Source organism: Enoplosus armatus, chromosome 3, assembly GCF_043641665.1.
Source record: "Enoplosus armatus isolate fEnoArm2 chromosome 3, fEnoArm2.hap1, whole genome shotgun sequence".
In the NCBI taxonomy this organism is placed as follows: domain Eukaryota; kingdom Metazoa; phylum Chordata; class Actinopteri; order Centrarchiformes; family Enoplosidae; genus Enoplosus; species Enoplosus armatus.
This window is the reverse complement of record NC_092182.1, coordinates 24557001-24574883: the sequence shown is the minus strand read 5'-3', so window position 1 is coordinate 24574883 and position 17883 is coordinate 24557001. Positions and strand designations below refer to the sequence as shown.

Genomic DNA, 17883 nt, shown 5'->3' with positions numbered 1-17883 from the left:
CAGTGGATCCCACAGTGGCCTGACTGACCTGGTCGTCAGTTTATTTTGCGAAGAGGACAGTGAACCTTCAGCCTGCATACCCACTTCATATATCAGACAGCCAACGAACTGAGGATTACTGCCTCGGTCTGACCTTTCTGCAAAGCCAAGCACTCCTGGAGTGTTGTAAAGTGTGAAAAGAGAGACCACAGACCTTCATGACTATGGATCAGAGTTGAGAGTTAAATATGGAAATGATGCAGGTTTCGAATGAATTCGGAATTTATTAAAAGATGAGACAATCAATACAAAGTCACTAATGAAGGGCTTGTGTTGATATAATATGAGCAGTAAGAGCTTCAAAGGAGAATGTAAGTATGTGTATGTATGTATTTTTCTTTCCTGTTAATTTTGATCATCTTCAGTTGACTTCCCAGAATGCCACAGCACCTTTCTGTTTCTGCGTGCAACACTGACCAACAGCCTAAACTATTTTTCTATGGATTTTAAATTGAAATGTCACAACGAGAATTTCATGTCGAGTAAAAGGCTCCCGGTAAAAGCTTTTGCATGAAATACAATCTGCCTTTGTCAGGGCAGCGGAGAAACACTCAGTGTCAGAATACCGAATGTACAGCGTCGCTGTGTTGTAGCTGCCTTGACACGAGAGGAACAAGATGGAAAGTAAAACTGTTCCCTTTTCAGCTAGAAAAGTGTGAGGAATGTAAAACTCATTTACAACAGCAAATACGTTTTGAGGGAAACGTAATGCCGACCGAATTACGTTTTATATTAACACTGAAGATATGTTCATTTACGTACCTGGCAAGTCGTTAAAGTGTTCACTGACAACGTATTTCATTTGTTTTCCGCCAAAATAGCCAATCTTGCAATACACCATCCACTCGTAGTGACCACAGCTTTATTTCACTTTTTTATGGTTATATTTAGCCACTGGCAGCACTTGGTTAATGTTAGGGAAAGATCATGCTCCGTCTTAACACAGAAAAAGTATTAATTGTTAATTATAACAGGCTTCAGTGGCTGCTGTAGGAACATACACACAAAATACACTGATGCACACATGCTGAATGATGCTCAGAGAAGAAAAAGGATAAAAGATGCAGAAAAAAGGAAGCAGAAACGAAAGGATTTGAGGACTTCAAGCATTCAGTTGTCATGTTTTCTCAAAAGAAAATTCTTTACTTGTACAAAATGTACACATGTAAAAGCACCATATCACACGATTTACATAGTGTGTTCAAAAGTGATTCTACACTGCAGTCGGGGTTTTGCACATATTTTCTGTAGCTACTGATGTTTATGGTCTTACATGATTGGAGTTTGATTTAACCTTCAAACTACTTAACACACACACACACACACGGCTCAGCATGAAACATGAGCTCATTTGCTGTAAGTGGAAACGATTTGCACACATAAAAGCATAAAAGAATAAAAGAGAGGGAATGAAAACGAGCAGTGTATTTGAAAAAATTACAAATGTACAAAATTACACATGCATAAAATATCGTATCACGCTCTTGCAAACATAATTATTTGCATTCCAAATCCATTTTGCACATTTGTGCATCTCTTTGGGGGTTAGACATTAAACACACAGAAACACTGGATCTTCTTGGCTTCAGGAGCTGAAGTCTTTTCTACATGTTCTTTGATGCTTTGAACCTAATCTTTATTCATACTGCGACACAGTAACACACACAAACTGACACATTATACACATTCAACCCAAATGTCACTCAACATGAAACATTTTACTTTAATTTCCTCTGAGTAAACACGACCTCAACTCTAAAGCCCTACTAGCGACTCCTAGAGGCTCCGATGCTCATTACAACCCAAAGTATGAAGGTCAACATAGTTCTGAATTAGCTTTTCTTTCAGCCATATATCATCCTGGTTCCAGACCTCCTGGATGTTGTGCTCATGACAGTGGCTCTCTCCAATTGTGGACATAATCAACCACCTTCCTACATGGCTAGCTGGCTACGTACATGAAAACTAGCGACATGAAAATGGTGTGAAGCAATAATGAGATAGACACAGCTGTCCACGTTGCAAGTCTTAAAGCGGTGTGAACAACGCTTACGTAGGGATGGATACATCAGTCACCGCTGATTGGTTGGGGCCAAACAAAATAAAACAACCAATCGCCACTTTTGAAATTGGCTAACTTGAACACAAAGTGGCATTTGAGACAAAGGAGAGAATAGGTCATGTGGCCATTAAAAGGGTTCAGTATATTGCTTGTGTACATGTGGAAAGTTTAGCCTGATGGTGCTGCTGGAATTTTATTGCATCCAGCCATCACTTCTTGAGATACGTTATCATCGACCAGTGTTGGTGAAGGTGACATTTTGACCAGATGGTGGCGCCACAGGAAAGTTCAGTACACAGTGTATGCTTTAACCTTTTCAGTTGCTCCTGAGACATCGGACCAAAAACAACACTGGACACATTAAAAAAGACACAAGGGTCTGCCTTGGTGAGGTTAGGTTCCTACTCTGGTCATGCGATGCACTGATTGTGTTGTTCTGACCGCGGCCACAAAAAGACACGGCTCTCCGTAAACGGGTCTAAAAGAAACTACTCATGTAGGAAATACGACATGAAAAAACATCACGTTGCATGCTTGTAAATATACATTTATTCCATGTATTTAAAAGCATTCAGCACACTTATATGTCCCCACTTCTGTGTTCAAAATAGGCAAACCGAGGGTCCACTGGTCATTTGAGCCTGATTGAACTGTCACATTATTCTACACACACACACACACACACAGGTCCACATTAACACACATATTGTCACACGAACCCTGACCCCACATAACTATCCCCCCTGTGTGTGTGGAGGTGACCTGACGTCTGAATACGGTCTGTGATTTGTGAGGCTGTTTTCAATGCAGGAGGCTGCAGGAACAGATTAAACTATAACTCAGCGCTTCGGGGCGCGGCACGGCACACAGATATGCATGAGGCATGGTGGCCGCAAATGCACACATCAAACACACACACACACAGGCTGCATCAGATTTCCAGTAATGGTCGACAAACTGCACCTGAACTGCACTAATTCAGTTTGTGTCCTTCCTTCCTTCTCTTTTTTATTGTAAATTGTGAACCCTCCCCCCGCCATCCTTTCTTACTTTCAACACATGCTAATGCAATGTATAAATCATAGCAGCCGAAATGCAACGCGGACAAGGCTCAAATTAACAACTCGGTGCCTTATATTGTGTAATCAGTCATAGATTAACATGATGCATGCACACACACACACACACACACACACACACACACACAAATGTGTTCTCATGGAAGTTCTTCATCTTACTTAATCTTTTCAATTACTCGTCCTTTATCCTTTTTTTTTTACTGGATTTCATATTTAAAGACAAATCTTTCAGTTTAGGCCACTCTCACTTTTCCAGTTTGTCCGGTACTAAATCCTGCAAAAGGAATGACAGTTGCATCAGTCTCAGCTGTACTAGTGCAAAACATGCCATACTAAGAAGGTAGTAAGCATTACAAACATCAGCATGTTAACATTGCAACATTAGCATTTAGCTGAAAGCATTGCTGTGCCTAAGACTACATCCACACCAATACGTTTTCGTTTTACAACACACATCGATCTTTAACCTCTCCTGATTCAGAACATTTTCTTAATATTTCTGTGCAAATTCCATGTTGCTCAAAGTCAGGGTTTACAACCGTAAACCATCTGTGCATGCTGTTTTTCTTGACAGCTGATATCCATAACTTTAAATGTCTTGGACTGTTTCCCGAGACAATACAGTAAATCTCGGGCCCTTCTGGTCTACATGTTTGCTCACACAGCTATCGAGGCTGACACGCAAACACTTAACTGCACCCGCACACTCTGTTTGTACAGAAAAATGTAACCTCATTACCTTTATTTAGAACAGTGTGACTTATATGACTCGTCCATGAATAAAAGGACAGCAGTCTGTTGGACCTAGCAGGGTAATTATGTGACCACTCTACTTCTACTTTGTCGTCAAAGCATGAAGTGAGATGCGTCATATGTCAAGATTGGACAGTTTTTGAGAATCTTGAGCAGCCACGCATTAATTAGTCTTTAGTGTGAGTAAGCGGACGTGGGCTGCTGCAACACACCTTCCACTTATCATTGAAAGCATTTTATCAAATCTCAAGGCCTCAGTGTGTTTCAAACCAAGTGTTGTCAGACCTTTAAACGTTTGACGGTGGAACCCATTTTCTTTTAAGGACTTCTTGTCCGTGTTTGTTTAAAATGTAAAAGATGAGGTTTAAGCATCTTGATTAAGATTCACGTGACATGAAAGCTCCATACTACTAAATGGTCTTTGTGGTGAGATTGTTTTCTCAAACAGGGTCCAGGGTCAATAATGAACTCTGGCCCTCAGCTTTTAAGCCGACATAGTCCTTAAAGCACTCAGAGAAAAAGTGTAATTTGTATGAAATGCCGTGACAACTGGACACACTGCGGGCCCTATTTTACACCTGCTGCAAAGCGGCGCACAGCGCAGTGCAAGTGTCATAGATTGTTTAAATAGGGCCCTCCATCTGTTGAGGAAGACTGTGCGGTATGGTTGAAAGCCCCGGGACAACTTCTAAATGCACTTTGTGGTGTGATCGTTGTCTCAGGTTTCCTGTCCATGCATTTGTTTGTGTACTTTCCTTTTGCAGTTGTGACACTTCACTTTTCATATGAAGACAGTTTTTCCTATAACGTATTGTTTTGTTGACAATACAGCCAGATAATGAATAATGAATGATAATGCCAGACACACACACACACACACACACACACACACACACACACACTATCAGGAGCTTCCATCTTTCCTTCTCTCTTTTCCTTCATTCCATTTTTCCTTCCTTCACATTCAAAATGAAAACCCATCTGATCCTGTTCCTTATTTCCTTCCTTCTTCACATCTTTCCCTTCCTTCCATCCATCCTACTTTCTTTTCCTTCTTTCAGTTGGACCTTCCTTCTTCTGTCCTTGCATACTTCCCTCCCTTCATTAATTAATTCCCTTCTGTGCAGTCAGAGGCAAATTGGTAATGAGAAACTAATGTGATTAAATCACTATCCTTCCTTCAATGTCTGTCTTTCCTGCATTCACTCATTCGTTCGCTGTAACTGAAGGTATTGACAACTCAGGGAAAGGTTAATTCAGCCTAATTGGAGGAACTTTTTTCCCCGTCTTTCCTGCCTCCTTTCCTTCATTCAGTCAATTAAACTGACACAGCAGAATGACTCCAATAACTGTCCATATGAAGAGCTCTTACTGGAAATTGGCTTTCTGACACCATTACTGATTTGGGATGACGCTCACCTCTGACAGTCTTTGGTTAAACAAAGCAGAAGAAAATAACTTAAAGTGCCTGAAGCACTTAATTTAGCTCTGCTCTGGTCTGTCTTGTTGGGTAAAACAAAATACCCGTCTGTTGACTCAAAGTTTTGTTTGACGTCAGATGAAACCTACTTGACGAATCAATATCTCACTTTGTTTCGTGTATGAAATGTGTGACACAAACCAAGGACTTTGTGGTCATGTGGTTTGTGTCTTTGACCACTAGGGCACCGTGAGGCCTCAGGAAGCCAGGCAGGGAGGGTCTGAAGATGCTGTCAAGTTGCGTTATGGGAAGTAATTTTGGAATTTGACCCATAATACAGTCTAAAATATCAGGAAATTTCAGCCTCTGTTGTATTGATGTTGACCATTATTTTTAAATATGACAGTAAATGTCAGTTAATTCAGTTATTTATTCATCTGATCCTCCACCCATTCATCTTATTTGTTAGAACATTGAATTAATGGCTTATCAACATCATAACACATCATGATGACCTATACATTATTTTTTAAATACATTCAACTTCTATCTTTGAACTCTTCTCCGCTTCGCTTCCTTCTTACTATATCCATTAAAACAGCTAATAAAACACTGGAAGATGGTGGTCTCCTTAGGATAAAAGAGATTATTTATTCACAGAGATGAGAAAAAAACATATAACATATACATAGAAAGAGGAAATCTACTTATCGGAGAGTTGATGTATAATGGATTTCCACTTTGGGATTGAGAAAGCAATCTTTTTCAAAATAAAAAGAAAACTTCAGTTATCAAATATTTGTGTAATTTGATGAGAATCCATTTGTTCTCTGAGAGGCCAGCAGAGTTCACCACTTACACCACTGAAGAGAAACCTCTCTGCTCTGTGACTGACCATGGTGCAGCTGCTCTTGCATGTTAACAGTGATGAAGCCGAGGACAAGAGGTAACGACAGAATTACTGATTGTTTAATTTCATGTAACCATTGACTTCCCTGGCAGGACTTGATGTAACCGCTGACGTTACATCATCACCTATGGGCGGAAGACGTCGGTGCAGAATGTGTTCACACTGACAGGGTTTGGACAGATGAGGCCAGATAGAGGGGTCATGTTGACACGACTGATGGGGAGCATCAGGGAACATTTCTTTTAAACAAAAAGGCATAACAGCATGGTTCAACAACATACGCTGCCAAAGCTTTCTGCGTGGAACTCAAACCTGAGTTCATGTTCTGCAGGATCCGGGATGCAGACTATATTTTCAGTGTGTGCTAAATGTTTCAGCACAAGATTGATGGATAAATGTAAAAAGGGATTTGGAGTTGCACTAGATGTGGTCATGTGACACACCACAAGTAAACATCACTTACAGGTTCCTGCAGATGTATTCAATGTTTCAGACAGACAGACGGATAGATAATAAAACAGGAAGTCTTGACAGTGTGACTAACCTGACAGATTGAAAGGTGCAGATAAACTTGGGAGGGTTCCAGAGACTGTGGGTGGTGGCTGGATGAGACGACCAGGTTTTGGGATGAACGGACAGATGATAGATGGAGGAAATGGGAGCCAAAGCATTTGGCAGCAGTTGAGCTGCGGGTATCGACAGGGCAATGCTTTATGGGATAAGATGCATCACTAATGCAGCCAAGCGGAGAAACACACAGACAGCCACTGAAATGAAATAACTGCAAATAATGGGGCTGGTTGATAATTATCATCATTTACAACCACAACTCGCTCTTTCCTTGATGAGCCAATGTTAGTTAGCATGAGCTAAAGGTCAAAGAAACGTCTGGAGATCCAGTTTTCTCCAGATTGCTTCTACGCTGCAATATCCGGGGCGCACCTGTCAATCAAACTGTGTGGGAGGGAAGCCTGTTGGTGGTCAGTGTCACTCAGAGTAAACACTGCACAAACTTACAACGGTGTGATTTTCACTATCCTTACCATCACTTAACTGTTTATATTCATTTAGAAAATCTCACTGCGAACATGAGGCAGCACATTTATGAATAATGACAGCGGAAATAAATGTGATAAAAACGACATAATACAAACGCATAGCTGTTATTCTTTTAATTATTTAATCCTATATTGTCAGGGGACCCGTCTTATAGTTCATTTTATCAATTCTAAACAGATTCAAATATATTTATTGTGCACCTTTAGATATTTCGTAATGATGTAATGATTTCTGACATATTCTGATATTTTACATTATCCTTCTGATCGTATTTCCAGCTAATTAAGCTGAGGACAACACAACAACAGTCAGCACTAAAATGATAATGACTATAAACTGCGCTGTTAAATGGAAATTGCCCAATTATGGTGTTATTAATGCAAATACCCTATAACACACACACACATACAACTGAGCATTTATCTCAGGTTCTGCATGGTCCTATATTACATGCAAACACACAAAACTGATATGGATGTGCAGCGGCAGCCAGTTTTGATATGTACATGTGTGTGTGTGTGTGTGTAGGAAGGGTCATATTAATTAGCTGGTTATCAGTTTAACAGCAGAAGGTCGAAACAGAGCAGGTAATGAAGCTGAACATGTGTGTGCGTCCTCTGCTGCAGAGTCACAGAGCTGCTGGCAAATGAGCCTGAACCAATCAGAGTGTTTCTTCTGACACATGCTCTTTAACTTCCAACTTTCTTTCCTTCCTCCTTTCTCTTCCTCTTGGATGCCGTTCGACTCCACCTCCAGCGAGACGTAATTGTCAGGTGGAACGTTCATTTTATGAAATATCATCAGCATTGAGGAAAGCACTCTGAAGTACTCCAAAACTGTTGTTACTGAAGGTAAGCTACCACTGAGAGAGTGCTTAACTAGGCTAAAGCTAAAGTAAACGGCTAAAACATGCACTTTAAAATCATTTGCTGTGACGTTTTAGCCGCTGGCAGCTCTAAGAATGGCAGTTTTACTCTCGCACCATCATGAGGTTGACGTTTGTAGATTTAAGTGAACGCAGATAGAAAAGTTCCTCTGTACATATTGAGCCACATGTTTGTGTTTCTTCTGGCCCGGTATATGCCCGGTTCCTCTGCCCGAGTATACAGCCTGATCTGGCCCACTGTGTTGTTGTACTGCATGGGGGGGGGGGGGGGGGGGGGGTTGCCCTGTTGCCTTGGAGATCCAAAGTTGCTCCCAACTTCAGGGCTAGCTTTTGTTCGAATGTATTGTTACATTAGAGTTTCTCTCATCTGTGTCTCTGAAAAAAATGAAAACATGACACTGTTAATATTCTAGATAAATTGATCCTATTAATCAAATGTGCGTTTGTTGAATGCCAAAACAAGTGCTTATAAATAGTAGATGTGATATGATCAAAATACCCTGTTCTGATTCTTCAGCCTCACACAGCCTGTGGCATGACTGTAGACTCTCAGTCTAGTTTCATATTAATACAGTTTATTGATTGTGTTGCTACAACAGTCTCTTTCAAGTTGTTACACATTCAAGGTACCGATTAAAGTTATGAATCACAATCACACTGTATATGAATCATGTCCTTTTCTTCCTCCCTCTTTCCTTCACTTCTCTCCTTCATATGAGACAACCTTCCTCCAGCTCCTCTCCCTCTCTCACTTCACCCCTTCACTTTCTCCACCTCCTCCAACCCATGAACCACATCTCCTCTCTACCTCCTGCTGTCCTCTCCATCCTCTTTTTCTCTCTTTAGCTTTTCCCCTTCTGCATTTTCCATCCTTCCTATTCCATAATTTTTACCTCCTCCTTTCCACCTCCTCCACCCTCATTCCCTCCTTTTCCTCTCCCTCCCATTCGAGCTTCTCCTTCTTTCTGTTTCCATCCCTCTACCTCCCATCCTCTTACCTTTTAGTTTCCTCCTTTTCCTCCCCCCTTCTCTCTTCTACATCTTCTCCAACCTTCCTGCTCCTCACGCCACCTCTCCTTCCTCCTCTCTCCCTCAACCTGCATCCTTTCATCCCTCTTTCTTTCAGGTCATGTTTGAGGTTGTTTGACTAATCTTTGAATGGCTTAGTAACGTTTTCATGAAAATTTCACCTTGACTGCATCTATAATTCAACGGCAGCCTCGCTTTATCAGTCATTAGACACACACACACACACACACACACACTAATGCAAACACACACACTACAAGCTCTCTTCCTCTGCACTCATCTCACACCTTTTCTCCTCCTCTTCTTCTCCCTTTTCTCTTCTATCCTATCATCATCTCTTTTTATTTTTCTGCTTTGTCCCTTTCTCTTCCTCTCTCTACAACCTCCTTTGATCCCTCCTCCTCTCCTTTCATCGAATGCTCTCTTTTTTTCTTTTACTGTCCGGCCATCGTCTCTTTCTCCGTCTTCTCCTCGTCTTTCACGCCTTCTCCCTCTTCTTTTCCATCTTCTATTTGAATTTGCACTTATTCTCCTTGTCTCTTCTCTACTTCCCTTATCCCCCTTTTCTTTCTCTGCTTCCCTGGATCACTCACTTCTGTTTCCCTTCATAACTAAACTCTGACTTTTGTCCTGTTCAACACCAAGTGAAAGTTACTTTAAAGTAAATGTTTCCACATATATATATATATATATATATATACACACATAATTGCTAAAAAATATTCTGTTTGGTTGTGAAGGTCATAAGATATTAAAAAGGTGTAAATACACATGACATGATATTGTAGCCAAAGGAATAGTGCAAAGCATGAGTTCGGGCAGAGCACTGAAGTCACCTAGAATAGCTTGTTTATTCCTGCTTTATACATGACATTTCTCACTACAATGCTGCTGCTGCAGCTCTGTCCACCAGCCCGATCTGCTCATTATGCGCAAAGTGTTTGGATTGTTGATAATCTCTTTAATTAATTGTATGTTCATGTGTGTTTATTGAGTGGAGATTAGTTCTCCCAGCAGAATCCTTGTCGCTGCCGTGATTCCCCCAAAGAGCAGAACCTGTTTCTGCCTTTTTGTTCTGTTGCTCGACAGAACACATGAAAACTGAGGAATCCCAGCACTTTTTGGTAAACATTTTTTTTAAAGTTTTTTTACTCTATATATTGTTTGACTGTGCTTACAGTGGCTTTGGAAAGTATTCAGAACCTTCTTCCTGTGTTTACTTTCTTGCCCATTACACGTCTGATCAATTAGCAGAGTTTGCGTGGCTTTTTGTGAATTTTCTCCTTTTTGGAAAAAAAAATCAGAACCAACAAGAAAACACAACAACTGGTCCACTGAGTTGGACCAGAGCAGAGGAACAAAGGTTTGAAAACGGCCAAAGATGTTCCTGTTGTGTCCGTCACAACCGAACCGACGGCAGCATTAAGTGAAATGAATAAAAAATGAAACAGTGCAGATGGAGAGAGGTACAAAGAGAGGGAAGGGGGGGGGGGGGGGGCAGATGATGGAGAGAGGAGGAGGAAGATGAGGAGGAGGAGGAGAGGTTTCCATCTGTTACTGTGTTTCTGCTGAATCAGGAAGGTGGCTGAGTTTCTAAATGTCAGGACTCCTCTTGACTCCTGACTGCACACACACACACACACACACCACACACACACACACACACACACACACACACACACACACACACACACACACACACACACACACACAGAGGACGGCTGTGTATGTTGGAGCAAAGAGAGAGCACAGGCAATTTGCATTAATGAGAATTTAGTTGAAGATTTTGGCAAAGCTAGAGAGAGATCAAGAATAGAGGAGAGTGGAGAGAGAGAGAGAGAGAGAGAGAGAGAGATGCTGACAAAGACAGTGAACGGAAGAGAGAAAGCAGACGAGTCAGTCAGTCGACTAGTCAGTAAACAACCAGTCAGCCAAGTACATCAGCAGCAAGTCAAGCGGCTGAACAAAAGCATATTCATGAGATCTGTTGTCAGGAAATCAAACACAGGAGACACAAACAAGCAAACAAAAAAGAAAACAGCATTGTTAAAAAGGAAGCCGTGAACGTGATGGTTTCCGGCATCATTACGTTTCGTTGTCAGGCAGCTGACAGTGAAACATCCTGTCAGAACGCCTTTAAATGCACCACCAGAGAGGGTTTTCAGAGCAGTCCCTGCTCGCGGCTGCATTATCATGTAACAGTAACAATCACTGCATACATAACACCACGTTTCTTCATCTCTGGCAAGTTTCAACTTTCAAGTTGGTTTTCAAAGAGACCAATGATCTCAATCTAAACCTGGTCTACGTGTAGGTGTGAGTCCGCCTGGGCAAGCGAAAAGCCGAGCAAATCTGCTCTCAAGTGATGTTCAGCTGGCTTCACTCTGTGTGTGTGTGTGTGTGTGTGTGTGTGTGTGTGTGTGTGTGTGTGTGTGTGTTAGTGGGTCACGGTTGGTTCATTGGAGCAGTGAGGTTGTAGTTATTTTAGATCATGAATTCAAGAACTTGAACGAGCTGATGAACAATAAACTTTAAGACGCCCGTGTGCCTTTTGATTTAAACAATACAAACTTCACGTCAATCAAGGTCGTGATTTCACAACGCTGACCACGTGTTTGTTGCTGTTACCAAGGCGACGAAGGTCCGGTACGCCCGTCGCCGTCATTTTGGGAGTCACTGGCGAACGACCTGTTCCGTCGCTGAGGAGGAAGACGTGTTGCTGCTTTAACCAGTACTTCGATTCATTTTGATTATATGCTGAAATACTTTTTTCTTCCCAATTGTGGCTCTCATTTTCGACACAAAGTCCTTCTGCATTAATATAAATTGCTCTGGCCTCAGTGAAACCAATCTGTACACTTTACAATCAGAAAAATTGATGAGTTCAGTCTTTGTATTCTCCACCGTGTGTTCAGATGGCTGTGAGCAACTGAACAGCTTGTGGGAAAACCAGAAAAACAGAGATTAAGCATGTCAGCTAGTCTGTGCCGTCGACTATATTTCATATATTTGTAATAGCTTTAAAATTATTTGGAGCTGTAATACCTTTCAAATGATGACCCCGTACATAACCCATAATATTTCTTGCAGTCTTTAATTATTTCTATTTGAAATTCAGTTTCTCCTGTAGAGACTTTTAATGAGTTCGGTTCTTACATGCTGATTGTCTTTCTGGGATTAATTCGGGGAATGTTAACAGTGTAAAAGTGGCTCCTATTCGGATATTTAGATCCTGACATATGGGCAATTGTTGGTGTGTGTGTGCCTGTATATCTGGCTGGATAATGAATTTACACTTTATTAAAATTCTTCATGGGGGCATTTCTTCCAGCTTTCAGCGCCCACAGCCTAATTAATCTAGGGGAAACAGTAATATAGCTCATTGAAGTAAAACCCTGTAATGTTGGATTTGTGTTGAAATAGCTTTAATTTGTTTCCATGTAATAAATAACTCAAATTAAAACGTCTCATCCTTATTAAGTGCAAGAGCTTCTTGTTTATAGCAGCGTAGAGAAAAAGAAACGTGTACGTAAGTTGAGAAATAGCTTCAGGTTTTGAAGATGCTCTTGGAGGTTTGATTTGGTCCAATCTACCGTACAGATCTTAATACGTACACAGTCTGGTGCATTCTTGTTTCCCCTATCATGCATTTAATATCTAAAATACAGTTGGAGGGGGGGAAAGCTATTAAAATGACAGGGGATGGATAAAGACAAGGAAAAGGAAAAAGAGTTTTGCCCCTACGAGATAAAAGACTCAAAGGGAGCGTTGCCTTAGTTCAGACAGAGCACTGAAGTTACATCAGCTGCTTGGCTACCAGTAACATCCAATCATATTTTTGCAGGTATGCAGCCTCATAACCTGACAGTCATCATTCAGCTGATACTGTCAACATCCGCTGCAGCAGATTTCCTGCAACAGTATCAGTAGGATGATGAAATACGATCCAGGAAGTCCACTTAGAGTAATAGATTCATGAGTATGAAGGCTTATCAGGAACCAAAACACTGTAAAATGGTTTGTAATACTATGAGACAGTCATACTATCATGGTTCCCAAACCTTGACAGCACTTCGCACACCTTCTTCTCCAGGATACTGCGCGCTTTGTTCCCTAAATGTTTTTCATCTTGCCTTCATCAGAGTTTGTTCCCCCAATTCCCGTATACACAGCCCATCAACCAAACGTTAAAAGATAAAGAATGATGTACTGGAGACGAGTTGTGTGACGTGTTTTAATCCTGTTAGACTTTCAGTATTGAGGCTCACGTCGATGTGTGTGCATTCCCAACGTTACAATAATGCCATGAGCAGCAAACGTGCAAAACCGCTGCTACAGTTCTCCAACGAGTGAAACAGTCAATCAATGTGAACGAGGAGTAAAATTCAGGAGCAGATTTGAGAGAGAACGTCCACAGTTTGATTACATCTGATAGAAATAAGAGCCTGCGCTTTGTTGCAGCTCCAGCGAATGATCCCACTGTAAACTGCCTTAAGCTCCTCTGCTGGGTTGTGGTCAGAAGTTAATGCCTGCATCTGCACACATTAGCATTGCATAACATGGTATAAACATGTGGTTCTGGATAAACATTTAAATCTCTAGGATGATGATAATCATGAAACACTGCATATGTGTTGTTTATAATATAAATTGAGCTTTTTTTTTTTACACATCGGCGCACATATTCATGCAACACAGCACAACACTGTTTTCTTCAAAAGAGACCACCTGGTGTTTTCTTCATTATTCATTCTGTATTGTTGCTCCACAAGGAAATTATCACCACTGCTACAGAGAATAGGAAGGTAAAATGAAAGAATGTCAAATCTCCCACTTGCAAAGGACTGCAAGCCTGAGTTTTAAAATCCATGTTTCTATTACAGGACCCCCCCCCCTCGAGAGAAACATTTGGAGCGATGTAACCTGCACTAGAAAGAGAGAGAAGCCTGCTGAACTAAAGCTGGATTCACCCTCCAGCTGTATTGCTACTGGGAATCAGCGAGGAAACGCTGGACATCCAGGTCAACGCTTGCAGGAAAACACCTACTGTACGATAAGTTCGTGCAGCAGAACACTTTTCTGCACAAAGCGTGCAAAGTCTGAGGGGAAAACAGTTGTTTTATAAATAATGAGTTGAATCATGGACCCACTGAGCTACACTGTAAACATTCGGTAAATCAACTTCCATATATCCTGATGAAGCGACCTTGAGCAAGACACGTACACACCTCCTGTCGCTCACACACACACACACACACACAGCATGTCAGTTCAGCTAAAAGCGTGTGTTTGAAGGCTGAATGTGTTACAGACGACTGTCGACACGCCGTTGGTGTCTGCATACGTAAACAGCCAAATGCAGTGCTGCATGTGGACGTCCGCCTGGACCTGCACTGCCACGTGGACACGGAAAGCATCATTTTCAGTTTAAGAGACAAACAACTAAATTACACTAAATTCTAACAAACTATGGTCAACTGGTTCTTTGTCTCGTTAAATGACAACACGGACATGTGACGCAATGCAAAAGAACGAAAGGAGTCCCATCATAAAAAAATCATCAATACACGTGATTGGAACCTGCTATCATTCCTGAATTGACTGACAGGTCCTTTGACTCAAGCACAAACATGATATGATATCTAAATTACTGTAAACGTTTTGTCTACACCACTAATGATGACACATGGAAGTAACCTGAGCTTCGGTTCCAATTCGTTTTTTGATATCTTACTATAAGAAATCATTTGATCATTATGGCCAGAAATGACAGATGCAGCCTTTCCCACCATGAACGCATGCCACAACAGAATTATTCACTCTTTGTAGAAAACTAGAAATATGCAACAAAAATCAATATGACAATGAATTTTCTACAACTTAGAATCTACATGCATCTATAACACGTCGGCCTCTGCGTGCACGGCCACGCTGAATCTCACACACACACACACACACAACGCTGCCGAGCACAAACACTAATGAGTTTCTACACGTGTAGTCAAAGCGCGGCAACGTCTATTCATTATCAGCACAGAGGCGCTAAATAATTAACATGAGCAAGTTCAAATCTGAGTCATTATTTATTTATCTCTGTTTTCATTTCTCTCCTTTCCATCAATACGGCAGCCTGAACACACGCAGCCACCGAGTGAAGAACACACCGTGTGAACGGCGCTGTAGTTCTCAATGACTGCTTTTATTGTCACTCAGCTGAGTGACAGAAACGCAGGGCCGTCCAGCCACAACAATTAACCTGGCGCCACTTCTGCAGAAACACAATGCAGTGTCATCGGCAGTGAACTGCATTGGCCAATCAAATGTGTGCGAGGTTATTTCTAAATCATATACTTTTCACAGCAGGGCCGGGTATTACGCAGGGCCCTACCCCAGGAAAACGCACGATAAGGTTGCAGCTGCAGATTCAGCTGATAATTCTCTGTAGGCTCATTAACCCCTTTCATATTGTCACCTTGTTTCCACGTTGTCATTTAATATATATAAAAATATAGATTATAGGAATTTAAGGTTGTTGTTGGAACATTGAGTTTGGCAACATCATGTAAGGTGCAGTCAGACCAGAGTTTTCCAGACAAGATTTACTCACATGGTGTGGCCAAAAGCAAGAGGGACAGGAAATGGGGCGGGTAGAGTTGTAAACATCAACTGTTGCAGCTAGCAGGGCTAGCGGGCTAACAACAACAGTCCACAAAGTTGTTAATTATGCAGCTTCTTCTTCCCTCCTTCTCATCTGTGTTATTTTACTGTGAAATTCTACAAACAAGGATATAAATGATCAGTATTTCCTGAATGAGGTCATTTCCACCTTGTCCATCAAATCGCCAAATTCAATCTGATTGATGTCTGCACAAAGCGAAAGACGCTGCGTATTTGCGGCCTCAAGCTAATTAATGTTTCCCCATTCCTCGTAGAAATGAACGCCGAGCAAAATTTGGTTTGGCTGCACAATCATTCTCAGCTCCACCTCCATCTTCAACCTGAGCAGAGGACTAATCAAACACACGGGAGAATGTGCGAGGCCAATAATACAGAGAGAATATCAATTTGTGGAGCTTTAAGCAGTTTCCGATATGTGGGACTAAAGTGTGGAAAATTAAAAGATTAAAGTATTAAAGTGCCAAATAATTGGTTTTGGAAACATCTGTAATTGAACATATTTTTCAATTAAGTTTTGCTCGGCAACAAACAACATAAAAATCACATCTACTCCGAAACACAGCACACACTTATCAGCAACAAGCAGACTGATCCATACACACAATCACATACAAATAGACCGGGATCACCAATCCTCTACACGTTGCTGTTGCAGAATAATAAAGACGAAGCACCTTCACAGCGTCGAGTAACCAACAATCCGCAGCAGCAGCAGCAGCAGCAGCAGCCTGCAGCCTGGCTGATCTTATCCTGCAGACTCTTTTCTTCCCCTGAGTCCTGCCTGTAGCTGCATCTTACTGCACAACACCGACTCCACACCGCAGAGTGCATTTCACACTGTGCACAGAACTATGGCGCTGCGTGATGCAGAGAAGTGAGCTGCCACGATGGGATTATGTTTTCATTTGTATGCCTACTTTTGAATATTGCAATGGGATTTTTTTTCTCCCACAAGCGAACACCTGGCAATATTACTTATGTAAACCTTAATTTCTCATGAGACAAGACTGTTTAAAATATAACTTCTTGTTCATTCATGAAGCCCAGCCTGTGGCTTTAAATTCGGATGTTATTTGTGTGTGTGAGGAGGTGGAGGGAGTGGACCCCCCCACCCCCACCCCCCAGCAGTCCAGATACATTCAGTCACAGTCACTTTGTACCTTTTCTATTGTTTCTTTTTTCTTGTATTTTAACAACTTTCACAGATTTCCCTCATTTCAACAAAGAAGCACATTTCTTACATCTCACACTGGAGTCAGCTGCAAACAGAAGTGTATTCACAGCTGTGTTTAAAGGAGGCGTGTTCAGCAGAGTTTGACTGACACAAAAGAGATAACAAATAACAAACAAATCTTCAAAGTTCAGGCTGTATGCTTACCAGAGCAACACATGTCATGGAAATATTCTCAGCATGCAGTGAGGCTCAAATCTGCAAGGAGCAACAGCCCGTCTGCTGATATTACACGTCAGGGATGCAGAACAGGACATGACAGAGTAACAAACCAGACCTGTCAGCTCCTCCTGGTCTGCTTCATGAGGACTGACAGTGAAACAGGCTGCTGAACTGTGCGTGCGTGTGTGTGCGTGTGTGTGTGTGTGTGTGTGGCTGTAAACACACATTTACACACCGACACTGACCGAGATTCACAACTGAGATCACTGTTCAGGCAAAAACAGTCCCAACAGAGACACGAGCACTTCCGTGGATGAAGATCGGCTGTCCGTGCAACACCTGCCCATCATGATCACCATCATCCTCATCCTCATCCTCGCTGCCTTCTGGCATGCTGCATGCGCAACATTCAAGTTTTAAGAGACATTTAAATCCCGTTTGGCTTTTATAAAAGAAAAGAAAGAATCAAACAGCCAGAGCGAGACGAAAGAGGGCAAACAGAAGAAGTAAATACACGAAAATCAAAATAACTCGTGTAACATCAGAGAGAGAAAAGAAACTGCGTTATTTCCTAA

General features: G+C 41.6%; 1 protein-coding gene across 1 annotated transcript in view; it reads right to left on the bottom strand.

Moving 5' to 3' along the window:
- The window catches only part of raly (RALY heterogeneous nuclear ribonucleoprotein), a 90723-nt gene extending 73041 nt beyond the window's left edge, over positions 1 to 17682 (bottom strand). Inside the window, 3 exon segments of the mRNA XM_070902805.1 lie at positions 17424 to 17515; positions 17517 to 17615; positions 17617 to 17682. Of these exon segments, the coding sequence (XP_070758906.1) occupies positions 17424 to 17515; positions 17517 to 17615; positions 17617 to 17682 (257 nt within the window).
- Positions 17683 to 17883: the final 201 nt, after the last annotated feature.